This window comes from Megalobrama amblycephala, linkage group LG17, assembly GCF_018812025.1.
Source record: "Megalobrama amblycephala isolate DHTTF-2021 linkage group LG17, ASM1881202v1, whole genome shotgun sequence".
In the NCBI taxonomy this organism is placed as follows: Eukaryota; Metazoa; Chordata; class Actinopteri; order Cypriniformes; family Xenocyprididae; genus Megalobrama; species Megalobrama amblycephala.
In genome coordinates, this window is record NC_063060.1 from 26305444 (window position 1) to 26321082 (window position 15639).

A 15639-nucleotide genomic window follows, 5' to 3' on the forward strand; every position below is an offset into this window, starting at 1 on the left:
TGAATGGTAACTCCAGACACATTTTATTGTATGTAAAAGAGCAGCTTGGACATTCTGCTAGATATCTTTATTTGAGTTCCAAAGAAGAAAGAATCATATGGGCGAATTATCCTTTATTGTACACAAAGGGAACAAAACAATGCTTTTTACCCCTAAGTTTTTGTTTTCCATTTTCATATATTTTATAATGTACTTTATTGCTGTGATGGCAAAGCTGAAGTTTCAGCAGTCATTACTCCAGTTTTCAGTGTCACATTATCCTGATTTGGCTTTCAGAAAAAATAAATGAATAAATAATTATCTTAGCCATGAAAGATGTGACAGAAATGATTGTTAGTAAAGGACAGTTGACGTGGGCTGTGTTATTCTGAGCTCAAGGAGTGGTGCGGTGACAAAGTTGTGACAAAACAGCGGTTATATCACCTTGTCCTTGTTGTACCTGCTTTCTAAAATTAACCTTTTTAGTGACGTCCAAAAAAAAAAAAAAAAAAAAATGAAACTGCCTTCAAAGAGCAGTAACACCTAAAAGGCATATTCATTATTGAGAATAGCTGACCTTTGATCAGGATTACTTGGTTGATTTGCTATTTGCAGAGAAATGTGTTGCATTCAAGTTGTCTTTGAGAAATGTTATTTTGTCCTTGAGCAAGTGGCAAGTTTAATCCGGTTTCTTTGTCACATGACAGGGGTTTACCTGCCTTGCATCGGCCTAACATCAGCCAAACCTTGCTTCACCTTTGTATAGGAAGTGGTGGGTTACACAACTGATTTACTGGTATGTGGTGTCTGTAAACCTGACCCAATGTGTGCCAGTCATGTGATCGCAACCACACCTTCTAAACATTTCGAGGCGCCTCTAGACACTTCCGTTCTTCATTTGAGCTTGTGTAATGTCTTGCGTACTTGCTACGCAGTGACTTTTGGCCTACAGAGTGGTTTATTTTGTTACACACAGCACAATTAAGAGCAAAGTGATTTACGACAGCAAGTTTCACCTTGACGCAAGCAAGCGGTACAGTAAGCTGAACCTGAGCAATTCATTTTAGCTGAAAAAGGAATCCGATGAATAGATGCAGTGGTCACGCCAACTAAAGCAGGACAAAAGAAAGGCTTGGATGGCTTTTGTCGGTCTATAACGGGGAGTCACGAAGGCCATCGAGTCCAGCGTGACCCCGCTGATCTCAACTGGTGTTGTCAGGTCAATTCTACTAGTCCACTCCGCTTTTCCAGAAACCTCTCTAACAGAGTAACCCGCATGACTACTATGTTGTGTTCAAAAATACTTTTATTACAACACAAAACTCATTTCACATTTGAATATAATAGTATAAAATATTTTTACATAAATACTTCTTTAAATTAATATAATAGAAATAACTTAAAGACCACAAAAGAACAATTAACTTATGTACAAAAAAAAAAAAAAAAATTCTTGCAGGATACCGTAAATGCATAGTTTTCCTCTCAGTGGTTTAGAAGCAAGTTCCTTTTAAAATATGTATTCCAACATTAATAAACAAGTACTGATGATATGCTATTCAAAAATTGATGGCAAAGATAAAAAGAATAGGCCAGCCTCTCTGAAAAAATATCGCTTCCTGTGTTTCCTCTGAGAAATCTTTCATCCTGTAATTAACTGAAGTGCTTTATGACACCCCACCAATAAACAATCTCACAAGATACTCAGGTGCTCACTTCCATTCACAATTAGCTTCATGTGACGTCCTCAAAAAGTCCCACAAACAAAGCCAAAAAGCGCTGAATCATCTCAGATTGCAAATGGGTGCTCCTCCTCCAGTTTATTCTGAAGGTCAGTCCCCAGTTCCACCGGTCTGGACAATCAGTCCTTTTTGTGACCACCTTTTTTAGCTTTTATCTTTTTTACTAGATATTTTATGCATGTTTTCTCCTCTTGGTTTTAGCTGTTCTCATCGTTCTGGAAGGTTGATAATGGGCACCCATTGATCCATACAGCGACTCTCTCTGCAGAAGCGGTTCACTTTTCCCAGAGCTGGGTTTTTCCATGTGGATGCATGTGGAACCTGTGAACATCAGAAGAAGAGATGGGATTACATTCTGTTTGTTTTAGCTAGAACATTTCCTGCTGTGTAACTTCTAAGCGTTGTCCTTTCCAGTTCATGATTTCAAATATTTGTAGGGAAAATATCAACTTTATATCTGCCACAGCCATCCTGCTCTCTGCATTGGCCATTAATGAATCTGACTCCTTGACTATGCAAAACATAAACCTTGAGTATGAATCAAAGTGAAGTCAAGTTGCAATAGATAATTCAAATGACCAGTGATTTTGGGAGTATGCAAATCTTATTGAATGCTTCCTATGGAGCACACAAAGTCTAATAAAAGGGAATAAAAGAATGATAAATACTGAGGCACCTGTTCATTTGATTCCAATGGAGCAAAATAAAATGCAAATAGCAACCTGGACATTAAGTCAAGAAAATTCTATTTGCATATGAATAAGAACAGAGCAGGATGTTCATGAGGACGTCATGCAGTGGCAGTTACACCTGGACATGTCCTGACAAGCTACTAAAATTTCTGAGAACATGTGCAATGGATTGTTGACACTTACAGTGACCAGAATGCAGTGCAAATCCATCTGCTCGCTCCCGTGCATGCCCGCGCCCCCGAGGATGTGCGCGAGGCTGCGAGTGTTGTTCACGCGCAGGATGTTGATTTCGTTTTCGCAGCAGAAAGCCTGAATGAGAGTGAAGTGTATCTGAAGCGCCACATCCTTCGTATCATCGTCGTCAGTTGCCAAGATGCACAACACCACGTTATCAGGATCCCTGAACAGAAGAGTTGAGATTTTAGTTATTTATACTAAATTAAGGCACCTGTTGCAATGACTTTGAAAACCAGTAACATTCAAAAAGCCTCTAAACTTACACATTGAGTGACTTTGCAGCCTCGTAGACCCCAACTGTAATGCATCCCTGCGGTAATGCGGAGCGCAGGACCTCCTCAAGAGCTTTAATCACAGAATCCATCCTGTAAAATCACAGTTTAGATTAAGTAATGCGACTTTAATAAAGTCAAGAACATTGAACATGTGCGCATGGCAACAGCTCGTGCACCGTTACAGACTGCGACGGTTGAAAACTAATAATTTCGAAAAATGTGTGGGTGATTAACTTGCCGTCATATTCAAACAGGTAAAATATAAGCTAAATTAATTCAGCAAAACTTCATATGAAGTTCAGTTGCGTAATGGGAACACCACGAGCGCAGGGTCTCGTGAGACTCGAGTCTCGTGAGCTGAGCTCGTGCCACTGACAGTTCACCCGGTAACTTACATGTGTAAGTTTAACATGTTCCACAATAAATAGAAATATACATTATATAAGACGAATCAGCATTTTCATTTTCCATATTTAATATTTATTTATTCGTACAGTACTCAGTTATTGGTAAAATTACTATAATAATGGTATACGCCTAAATTGCCAAATAAATGCATAATGTCAATTTTACCTTTCAACAGAGTAATCTCCATTAAGTTCCTCAAAAGTCATGTTGCACGTAAAATCCAGCACGGAGTTGAACAACTTTCCCTTTAAAATCCACAAGAGTTCTCGTGCGTCTTCTTTCTTTGGCTGTCACCGGTTAAATCTGACGTTGTGCGGCGTTACATTGAATATAATTTCCCTGAGAGCTGTAATGAGAGCAGTATAATCCTTATTGGACACATGCAAATCAAGATTAGCAAAATCCATTTTGATTGGCTATTGCGTCTACACTAACAAAACTTAACAACTCTCATTCGTCCGTCTGAGATGTCAGGGCGTGGCCAGTCACTGTTGGTGACGTTGTTTTTAACCTTGTTGGAAGACTTTGCCGTGACATGTCAGGGCAAAGGAAAGTGATCAGGAAATTTACCCAACAGATATTCAAACACAATAAATAATGATGTAACATGTGACATAAATAACACAATAAATAACATAATTTTTCAAATAAATAATGCAATTTTACATAAATTCATAAACACTTTCTCTTCTTCATGCATAAAAGGAGCATTTGAAACAGCTGCACAAGCCTTATAACATGCAAGACACTAACATTATGTTAGTGGATCATAAGTATTGGCATTTCCACAATTTTTCAGTAGGTATGGTTACAAACAGTTTTCATAATGTGAGCCAATGGCATGCAGCACTACACTTTTCTGTGCTACAAGCCTTGCTGGATTTCAAACTGGTCTGGTGTGATCTCTAACCCAGCAGTGACACCTTGAGGACAAATCAACTCATGCCTCCAATTTTTCCTTTACTTACTTTTGTGCTTAAAGGGTTAGTTCTCCCAAAAATGAAAATTCTGTCATTAATTACTCACCCTCATGTCGTTCCAAACCCGTAAGACCTTCATTCATCTTCAGAACACAATTTAAGATATTGCTCAAAAAGGTATTAAAAACATATTTAAAACGGTTCATTTGAGTTCAATGGTTCTACCTTAATATTAAAAATCAACGAGAATACTTTTTGTGCGCCAAAAACAAAATAACGACTTTTCAACAATAATATAGTGATGGGCCGATTTCAAAACACTGCTTCGGAGCTTTATGAATTGAATCAGTAATTCGGATCTCCTATCAAACGGCTAAACTGCTGAAATCACGTGACTATATTGTTGAAAAGTCGTTATTTAGTTTTTTTTTTTTTTTTTTTTTTTTTTTTGGTGCACAAAAATATTCTCGTCGCTTTATAATATTAAGGTAGAACCACTGAACTCAAATGAACTGTTTTAAATATGTTTTTAGTACCTTTATGGATCTTGAGAGTTACAGTGGCATTGCTGTCAATGGAGGCACTGAGCTGTCAGATTTAATCAAAATATCTTAATTTGTGTTCCGAAGATTAAGGTCTTACGGGTGTGGAACGACATGAGGGTGAGTAATAAATGACATTAGCTATTTTCATTTTTGGGTGAACCCTTTAATACAATACAACCTTACCAAAATCTCAACTATTTTTTTTTTCGGATTTGAAAAGACTATCCTGATATTATTTCTTTTGTACAGGACTATCAAGTAGGTTACATAAAACTGAAGCACAATAAGGCAAAATAGTAGAAGGTGAAATGTGTCGATAGGCCACGTGACTCCAGAAGCGCGCGCAGACGCTGACAGGTGGATTTTCTGAGGTGAGGAAAAATTTGATGAAAGATGATATCAATGACTACTGAAATGTTATGAAGGTAACAAAAGAGTTATATTAACATATCCGTAAAATAGAAGGTACGCCAGAGGAAAAGAAATATACGGCAACAGCGTTAGTAATATTTCCTAGCCTTTCCCTGCTGAAAAATCTTTAAACTGGAATAGGTCAAGCTGGTCTCCCAGACTGGGTTCAGCTGGTTTAAGCTGGTCTCCCAGCTTCCCAGTCTTCTAGCTCAGTGGTTCTCAAACTTTTTAGCGTGGAGTACCCCCTGAAGGGATTCCCATCCTTCTGCGTACCCCCTCTCTTCCACTTCGACTGCAGTCACACCTTTACCATTAAGGGACAATATTTGCCCCCTAAATTGATTTTCCAGTGCATATTTTTACGTTTATGAATAACTTTATAAAATAAATAATGTTTTAAATAAAAAAATGTTTAATAGTGAAATATGCAATGATGGTAAAACGAAGTGATACTTTTAAATATTAAACTAAAACTGCCAGTAGGTGGCAGCGAGTCACTGTTTTTATGAGTGAGTCATAGAGTCATTCATTCTGTAACGAAGCAAGTGGCTGTGAATGAATCATTGAATCATTGACTCTCACGATTCGTTCAAAGCCGCATTCGTGTGTTGTAATTGTGCTCTGGTTTTCGTTAGAAATATTTTTTTATTGCAAAATAGAGTAAATACTGACAGTACTGTGTTTAAAATGTACGTTTTGTTTTTTGACCTGTTGTATAATAATGCACGTTTGCAGCCATGTGGATATTTGGGTACAATTGCATTCTCCCTCGTTATCAATATTAAATATAAGAACTCACACAAGGTATGTTTTTGTATCGGAGAAAGTTTGAGTCTTAAATTGATAGAAATCCACTATCTGTGTCTATATTTGTTCTTCATGCGAGTAAGTGCTAAATCCCCAGTTTTACAAAGGTGCATTGTCGAGAACGGCAGTAATTTAGCGCGATTTAAGGCAGCAGACTGCACGCAATCTACCATATGCATGCTGCTTGTGTGGGTACAGTCATTTTAGACTGCAAAACATGCGGTAATTTGATTAAATGTAATGGATTTACGGCATTTTGCCAGTTAGAAATACATGTTCGGTTTTAATATTATTTTAAGGTATGGTAGAGTTAAATGAACTACTCCGCATTTTGTTCGCGTACCCCCTTTTGTCACCTCACGTACCCCCAGGGGTACGCGTACCCCAGTTTGAGAAACACTGTTCTAGCTAACCAAAACCCCTCTAAAACCAGCCTGACCAATTTAGGCTGGATTTAGCTGGATTTTTCAGCAGGGCTGAGCTGGTAGCTAATGGACATTATGTGATGTAACTTTACAATACATATAGAACAGTTAACACTGTTAATATTTTAGACTCTCTCCTTTGTTTACTTCGAAGTGAAAAATCAGTCTTAACGTTACTAGGTCAAATGTGTTTTTTAGGACAGGCTATATATTGTGTTGTTTAATTAGCTGCTTATAAATTGATCAGAGATATTTAAGCAAGCTAATTGAATCTAGTGGAGTTGTGTGCTTGTATTCTTCCAATAATGTTTCTGCAATTTTAAAATTTTACATCAGATGGCGCCAAAACCTAACCAAATGAATAGAGAACGATTGCGATGTCAAAAGTGGATGCTGGAAAGAAAATGACCCATGAAGGTATTTATCATGCATGTATGACAGACAACCTGAATGAATTTAATTCAGGTTACCCAACATTATTAATAAACACTGATATAACATCAGACATGACATCCCATGACACTTCTCAAGACACCATTTCAGCAAGCTACAGTAAATCAAGGGATGCAAAAAGCCAAACTCCATCCGCCCTCTTTTGAATTAGATGCGTCTAAACATTGAATGCACCACTAAATAATGATTCATTAATCAATAAATAGAGTAATATGCAAAATAAAAAATTAAAACAACCCAAAAAAATAAACAAAGAATTAAAAAACTACTAATTAATTTGTGTAGTGTACTAGGCATGATTGTGTTTCAAGATCTTATTTTTGTATTTTCCAAATAACCTCTAACGTGATGGTATATTTAGATAATAGACCTAATATTTAGATATTGTTTTAGAATAAAATCTAAACAGATTATACAGCCATTTAAACATGAATCTTATTTAGAATGCATATTATATTTACATGTTAAATATTTGCATGATTGCTCTAATTACAATCACGTGTCAGAAATGAAATCAGATGTATAGTAGGAGCATTGCTGATTTGATTTGTAATTATTGGTAACACTTTACAATAAGGCTTCATTAGTTTAGTTAACATTAACAATGAATTGCACTTCTGCAGTGTTTATTAATCTTAGTTAATCGTAATTTCAACATTTAGTAATACATTATTAAAATCAAATGTTGTATTTGTTAACAATGCACTGTTAACTAACATGAACAAACAATGAACAGTTGGATTTTTATTAACTAACATTAACAAAGATTAATAAATATTGTAACAAATGTCTTGCTCATTGTTAGCTCATGTTAGTTAATATGTTAACTAATGTTAAAAAATGAACCTTATTGTAAAGTGTTACCTAATTATTATACTTAGTCATTCACTGTCACTTAATTATTTACACACTTTAGTTTGCAGGTTGTTTCTCCAGTTTTGACTGATTATAGTTTATATTTCAGTTTCAGTCTTTTAGATGTTAAAACACCTTTAGATTCACCTAAATTTGTCTCAAAGCATCTTCATTATAACAAACAACTGTAATAAGTTTTAATAAGTTTAATAATTGTTTAATAAGCTGTTTATAACCTTGATTCTAGTTTGATAAAGGAAAATATATTTTAGTTTTCCTTTTCATTATTAATAGCATTTTATTTAGAGACAGAGTTTGGTTACCGAGAAACGGTTTCTCTCGTTTAAAGAATATAGTGAACAGACGTATGTGTCAGCTCAAGTTTAAATTTACTCAGGTGTTCATAATAATGTGTTTTGCAATGTGTTGTCATCATGATAAATAGGAATGTAGATGGAGCTCGAGTGAAGCTTGCGATGAATCCTTGTCAAATGTACAGGAGGTGACAGACAAAACTGATACCCCACTGATAGAAATGACAAAAACAACTAGCCAACTGCTGAGTATGATACTGCATGAGGCTGATAAATGTGGCCACTGAATAACGCCATCTAAGATTTGTCTTTGTAATGGTCTGATTGCTCAACTAATTCACCAGCTCACCCTGTGTTGCACTCTTTAATATAGAGACAGTCATATTTCCTCTAAGATTAGTATAGACACAGGCTGACACACTGCTCTGCTCAAGGTATTTGGCCAGCATAATTCATTCATAATGCCACAATGCACCCCATCTATCATTTTATTTCCTTTCCCCTGCCAGTTGTGTCCCTCTCCAATTCACTTCCAGGCTCCTGGCTCTTTATTGAGGGGGGTGGGCCGGGCCAAAGGTGCGCGTGTGTGTGTGGGCATGTGTGCTTGTTTTGGTAGCAGTGGCAGAGTTGTTGGACAAGGTTGGGAGGTCAGCACTGTTTTTCCTGCTGATGTATTAGCTGCATATGCAAGCGATAAATTACCAAGCGAAGGGAGTCAATTATCCATCCCTTGAAGAAACAGGGTCTTGGTGCTCCAGTGGCCTTAGGGCCCTTTTTCCAATTGAGAGGACGATGCCTGGCAGTGTAGAAAAAGGGGAACTCGTGGAGAAGAGGAGGAGCAGGATGAAGATTAAACTGGGAAATGATGTGTGTCATTATCCCCATTTTGCATTTTTTTTAAACGTTCATTATGAAGCGACTCCTGAAAACGGGAGAATTGTGATTGGCACATGTGAAATCGGCAACAATCACTTGTGAAATGGCATCCGTTCTCCTCTTATCAGGTGTACGGTCTTCTCAAACTGCTTAACACATCAGAAGCTGTTCCCAGTTTGACTACTGCACCTATTAGGTCAATCAGTATATCAGAACCGACACACGTGGGCCCAAGTCCCATGCCGCTGCGCTTTGTCATTTTCCACCGCCATTGATTTCTAAGAGCTTTTTTTCCTTTTCTTTTCCAGAAAAAAGGGAGGGTGGGGGATGTCCCGTAACAGTGTGACACTACTTTGAGCGCCTGCCAGAGCAAGTAGCCCCAGCGCTGACTGACATGGGTGACACTTAGGGAAATGAGGTCATTAGCTGGAATTACAGAGGGTTTTGATAGCTCAGTAATGGGTTTTAATGATAGAATTTAACATACAGCGCCACTAGGGACAGACAGCAAAAACAGGCAGACAGGTCATTTAATAAAGAGAGGGAGAGAGACCTCACTCTGCGGAGCGTGCCTGAGAATGGGGACTGTGTGTGTGTGTGTGTGTGTGTGTTAAGGTGGGAGTCTAAAAATAAAATATGCTTTTGCACTAAGCTCTGAATCAGAAAACTCTGGGAAACAGGAGTTTCTGAAAAAGGCAACTGGCCTATTTCATTCATCCATCATCTTCAATGTTTAAAGACATATCTCCAAAGAACATAATTTGTGAGTGTGTTTTTAATTTTTATTCTTTATGTAGGATCACATGGGCATAAGTTTTCATCACATAGATGTGCGTATGACTTGTTTAAGTATTGTTAGTATTAGACCAGTGATTAATTTCTCTTGCTCCTTAAAACAAGCCTTATTTACATATCATTTGCATAAAAATACTCTTTTAATGATGCTTATATTATCACAAAGTGGAGTCATATTTAAATGTGGTATGATATCACAGCCAAACCACCTGTAATAAATGCAATGCCTTTTAAATCTTATCAACTTAACTTTTAATCATAAAAAGGATACAGGAATACTTTATTTTATACTTGTTCAGCAAGGATGCATTAAAAAGATCAAAAGTAATAGAAATTTATGATGTTACAAAAGATTTCTAAGTCAAATAAATGCTGCTCTTTTGAACTTGGAAAAAAAAAATCACAAATATTTTAAGCAGCACAACTGTTTTCAACACTAATAATAAGTATAATAAGAATATGTTTCTTTGAGCAGCAAATCAGCATGTTAGAATGATTTCTGAAGGATCATGTGACACTGAAGACTGGAGAAATGATGCTGAAAATTCAGCTTTGCCAAAATTATGTTAATTACCGACCCCAAACTTTTGAAGAGTTGTGGATATTTATTTTTAATTTAAATAAATACAGCCGTGGCCAAAAGCAGTGACATAAATTTTGTGTTTTGCAAAGTTTGCTGCTTTATTGTGTATTTGTAAATAATTTTTATTTTTCTATGGAATATTTGAAAATAACGATAAGCATTTCATAAGTTTTCAAAAGGCTTTTATTGGCAAAAACATTCAATATCAGGGTTTTTCCTGCATTGAAAATATTTTTGCAGCTGCCAAAAATAATCTTTGTTCTGTCAAAGATTTATTTGATAATTTAATGTGATGATACCTGCCGTTCTGCAGTACCAGTACCTGCTGACTGCTTTAAAGAGCTTTAAAAAACCCCTGTGAATTGGTGTGTTCAATCCTCCTGGCAAGTTTGTATTTATGAGTTGGGAAGTTTTGTTTATGACATCAGGTGCATTTACGTCACTTTCGTTGGAGCAAGATGACGGTGTACCTTAATTTAGGAAGCCACTGTAAACTTTATCATTGCACATTATATTGTTATATTAAAATACTTTCATATTTTGTGGAGGCAGTGAGCTTATTTTGTTGTTAATAAAGAAGCCTGACAATATCACTGCTAAAATACCTATGAGTATTGTGGTATTGAGTTTCTCACTGACACGCCAACTCATAAAGATTAGGGCTCAAAGAAAATCCTGAGTTTCGCACTGGTATTTACGACTTTGTAGTGGCATTCATGTGCATTCAACTCGTAAATATGATCTTACCAACATGACTTGAATGCAACAATTGTTTGTGTAAATGCTCTGTAAAGAGCGTCAAAGGTATCTTACAACTTGTTTTTGCATTGTTGAGCTTTGTGGCCAATCATAGACATATCTGTTAAAAGCATGAACGCAATGGCTAATCAGATGTTTCAATTTTGTTTAATGCACACTCTCGAATCCTTTCGTTATAACAAACAAAATATAAACACAATGTCAATAAGAGATTCATTGCACAGCATACACAGCTTCATTGTTTATAAGCGGAGTTTGTGTACCTCACGTTAAACTAGAGTAATTGACAGCTTTCAGTGCTTCTTCAACCTTCTTCTTCATAACCTCTGTAATTCGCATGCTGGATATCAGCTTCTGGACTAATTCCTGACAAATGGCGATTCATTCTTGCCTTGTTAGTGCTCAAACTTGATCACAATTTGTGGACTTCTGCTTGTCCCCTTGACTTTTGAGGATTTACCACAGGTTCTGTATGGGATTAAGACCCGGGGAGTCGCCTAGCCACGGATCCAAAATTTCAATGTAATGATCTCTGAGCCACTTCATTATCACTCTTGCCTTGTGACATGGTGCTTCATCATATTGGAAAATGCATGGATAATCACCAAATTGCTCCTAGGTTGTTTGAATGGCTCTTGCTCTTGGCTCTGATGCCATTCTTTATTCATGGCAGTGTTTTGGGGCAGAATTGTGAGAGAACCCACTCACATGGATGAAAAGCAACCCCACACATAGATGGTCTCAGAATGCTTCATTTTTGGCACAACACAAGACACATGGTAGCATTCACCTTTTGTTCTCAGGACAATCGATTTTCCACATGTCCCAAACAGTTGGAAGGGGTCTTCATTAGAGAAAATAACTTTGCACCAGTCTTCTGCTGTCCAATTCTTGTACTTCCTGCAGAATTTCAGTTTGTCCTTGATGTTTTTCTTGGAGAGAAGTGGCTTCTTTGCTGACCTTCTTGACACCAGGCCATTGTCCAAAAGTTTTGGCCTCACTGTGCATGCAGATGCACTCACACCCACCTGCTGCCAATACTGAGCAACCTCTACACTGGTGGGGACACAATTCCGTTGCCGACTCCTCAGGAGGAGATAGTCCTGGTGCTTGATTGGAATGATTGGAAGGATTGGAAGCACTTCTTACCTTCTTTTATAGCAATCAGTCTGTTCTTATAATTCAGTCAGAATTATGTGATTTTATCCGACTAGTTCACACTTTCCCATGTGCTGATGATGATATGATTAGTAAAATTATGTTAGCTGGTCATTTTGTACCAGGGCCAAAAAAACAGTGAAATTAGGGTTTTCGTGATAAAGTTCTTTTTTTTTTTTGGTCAGTTAACTTTTTTGCAATTATTTACAATGCGTTTGATCACTCTGCACAGTAATATAGAAACAATGTGAATCAACACTACAACAACTGAAGTAGCAAACTTTGCTAAGATTTATGTCACTGGCAATACTTTTGGCCACAGCTGTACATGAATTACAGTCTACAATCACTAATTGACCCTTCGCAAAGACCCGCCCCCTTTAGTTACTGTTGCTTTGTCCAACAAACCATGGCGCTTTCATGCCACGCATGTTCTCACAGAGTGAAAAATATATTGTGGTGCAAAGAGGAAACTGACCATGCGCTGACAGACAAGACAAGTTACTTTTGGTATGAATCAAAGTCTCAGCTTTAATATTTTGTCATTTTTTTAAAGAGATTCAAACAATAAATACCATTTTGTGGCTTTTTAATGTGTTGTGACAGATTGCTGTAGCATCTCACTTCAAGCGGCACGTGAACTGATAATCTCTTCCTACAAGTAATAAACATGAATTAACATTAGAAGGTATGTTGTTTCAACCACAGAAAGACATAAATACATGCCATGTTTTAAGTTCAAGTCCGCCGACGTTAACTCTCTTGTCTGGTTGGTTTGACAAAATGGCGGATTCAGCATCATGATTGGTCAGATCGCTTGTCATTCAAATTCCTGGCAAAGGCTGAATTGGCATTAGAGGTTTTGGATAAATATGTTAGAGGGCCCCATCATACACTCGGCGCAATGTGACGCAGGTGCAATGCAATTGTTTTTTTGCTAGTTTCAGCCCGACCAGCGGCCACGTTTTTTAAATAGCAAATGCACTCGCGCCCATCTGTGTGTTCAGGCGCATTGTTGGCGTGTTGCTATTTTGAGGCAACTGAAAACGACTGTGCCATTGACCAACAAAAACCTGGTCTAAAGTCAATGCAGCAGTATTGTTTTTATTTAAAGGGCGCGTTAGTAATATGCACCTATAGGCGGGTGCACAATGCAGCACACAGTCATGCCAAATATTAAAAATAAAAGGATTACAGTGTAAAAGTTTATAATTGTGTACATAAAGATAAAAATGCATTTATCAGAATTACCTATTTGTAGTAATGACAAATAAAATCGGCTAATTATTTGACCAATCGTGGCAATACACACATGTATTTAAACTGATTTGTCAGGTTGTTGGTGTCTATATTCCACCATGTAAATAGCAATCCGCCATGGTGCAAGCGCACCTGGCTTTTAAAGGGAATGTGAGATGACACTTTGATTGGTTTATTTCATGTTACGCCCAAAACACACCCATGATTCATTAAAGCAGAACTCAGTAAGATTTGCGAAGCTCCCCCTACAGTTTCCTTCAGTGAATCACACTGTCGTAAATACTCCAAGCGCAGCTCTGGACTACAACGACTACAACGCTCACCAGCGCAGTAGTTTTGCAAATACAGTACAAGAAAGAGGAGGTGGGTAATTTGCAAATACAGTACACTCGATGGAGGTGGGTAATTTTCGAAATTGTCTTATAAAGTCATAATATATACATTGTTTTTGAATTACTGTAAAGCATTTTGTCACTCTCGCGTGAACGTGAACATGAGGCGAGATTGTTTCGGGTCGGTGCAGCTCAACTTGCAAGTGCTGTATTCTGGTGTAGACGTGCCAGAGGGGGTTAGTGCTCGCCTCAAACACATCACTACAAGTCAATTAACCATCGTAAGGACTTAGAAAACTATTTATGAAGGTAAAAAAAAGTTACTTAGTTCTGCTTTAAGAGACTATACAACCCTTTTGGACCATGCATCTGGCGTGCCGACCATTTTTTCCGTAGTTAAACTAGCAAAAGTGGATTTGGACATGCCCGAAGTACACCTGTTCCATGTGCTTTAGACCATGCGTTTACATCATTAAAATAGTGCCCAAAGTGTGAAACGTGTGTAACTTCTGCCCCTCTAGTAGCCTATATATTGCAAACATAATGACTCAAACAGGTTTCCTGAATCTGCCATTAGTCTGCATAACATATAGTCCCCAAATCATGCAATTTGTTGAGCCAACATTGTGGTATCAGAGCAATCTTTTGAGATAGTAGAAAGTATTTTAACAGAAAGTATTTTTTGTTGTTGTATATTTGACAACAACAAAAAATACACAAATCAGCTTAACTCCAGTTTTTAAACTCCACCTTATTTATTATTCAAAAAAAAAAAAAGAATGTTCACAATTGATCTTTGCTTTCTGACACCTGACAGTACGACCTGTCAAAAAGTTATAGTTTTATATACACCAGAAAAGGCATAATTTTCTTCTCACATGGTTTAGACAAAAAGACAGCTGTTAAAAGACAGCTGGACTCAGAACAGATCCAGTCACTAAGCTGTGGAGAACAGTGGCTGTAATGGTTTGTTGAGCTGCTGAGGCCTGTAGCAGCCATATTTCAGAGAGTATCGATCAGACTCTGCCTATCGCCCCCAGCCCTCCCTCCCCTCTGTCCTTGATCCTGTAAAGTAATAACTGAACTCGTGTCAGGGAGGTAATTATCATTGATCTGCTGGAAAAGGTGACAAATTTCACTGTCGCAACAGTGCGTGATTCATGCTTGAGCGTTAGACTAACGGTGAGGGTGCCACAACTAAATAGCCTCTTCCAGTTAATATACGCAGTATAACCTTTATCTAGCTGAGGAACAAGAGATCTGATCTTCTAACAGGACCCTCAGCTAAAGACAGCTGTAAACAGTTCTTTCTCAAGCTGTCTACGTAAGCTTGAGGAACGATTAGCATCAAATCACATTTATGGCTCCTGAGAAACTTTTCTCTCTCCCCGAACATTGTTCGACCTGGGTTTTCTGGCTTCTTCAACACAAACTGCAGTAGAGAGCATGTATATTATTGCAGAATGGCTCAGGCGACAGTTCACAGAATAACTTTGTATCATTGACACGACAAAAACAAGAATAATTGGCAGCCTCTTTTCAACAAAGTCTGCTTTCTCTTCAACAAAGTCTGAGTTCTCATCCTACTTAGCTAGCAGTCCCCACTGGCAAGATTGGAGCAGAAGGCAGCCGGCACGTCAGGTCATAACAAATGAGTTGGACAGGGCAAGGGGCTAGAAGATTGCCACATTCATCATGAGACAAATGGATGGCATCAGGGTCTTGTAAGCTTACTGCCAGGACTGAGGGTGGAGAGGCTGGAGAGACGAACTAAGCTTCAGAATTCTTTTAATGTCCTCTTGATTACATGATA

General features: G+C 37.7%; 2 protein-coding genes across 5 annotated transcripts in view; one reads left to right on the forward strand and one right to left on the reverse strand.

Annotated features, from left to right (window-relative positions):
- Positions 1-1267: 1267 nt before the first annotated feature.
- Positions 1268-3655, reverse strand: gadd45aa (growth arrest and DNA-damage-inducible, alpha, a). The gene is made up of 4 exons (XM_048163889.1): positions 3499-3655; positions 2914-3015; positions 2597-2813; positions 1268-2042 (listed from the first exon to the last, which is right to left on the reverse strand). The coding sequence occupies exons 1-4, from the start codon at positions 3537-3539 to the stop codon at positions 1929-1931; spliced, it is 474 nt and encodes a 157-aa protein (XP_048019846.1). The 5' UTR covers positions 3540-3655; the 3' UTR covers positions 1268-1928.
- A 1280-nt stretch (positions 3656-4935) lies between these two features.
- Positions 4936-15639, forward strand: part of dmbx1a (diencephalon/mesencephalon homeobox 1a) — a 66385-nt gene continuing 55681 nt past the window's right edge. For all 4 annotated transcript variants that reach the window (XM_048163885.1, XM_048163884.1, XM_048163887.1 and 1 more), the window contains exons 1-2: positions 4936-5169; positions 6778-6858. The gene's annotated coding sequence lies outside the window, so the exon portion shown is untranslated. The remainder of the gene's footprint in view (positions 5170-6777; positions 6859-15639) is intronic.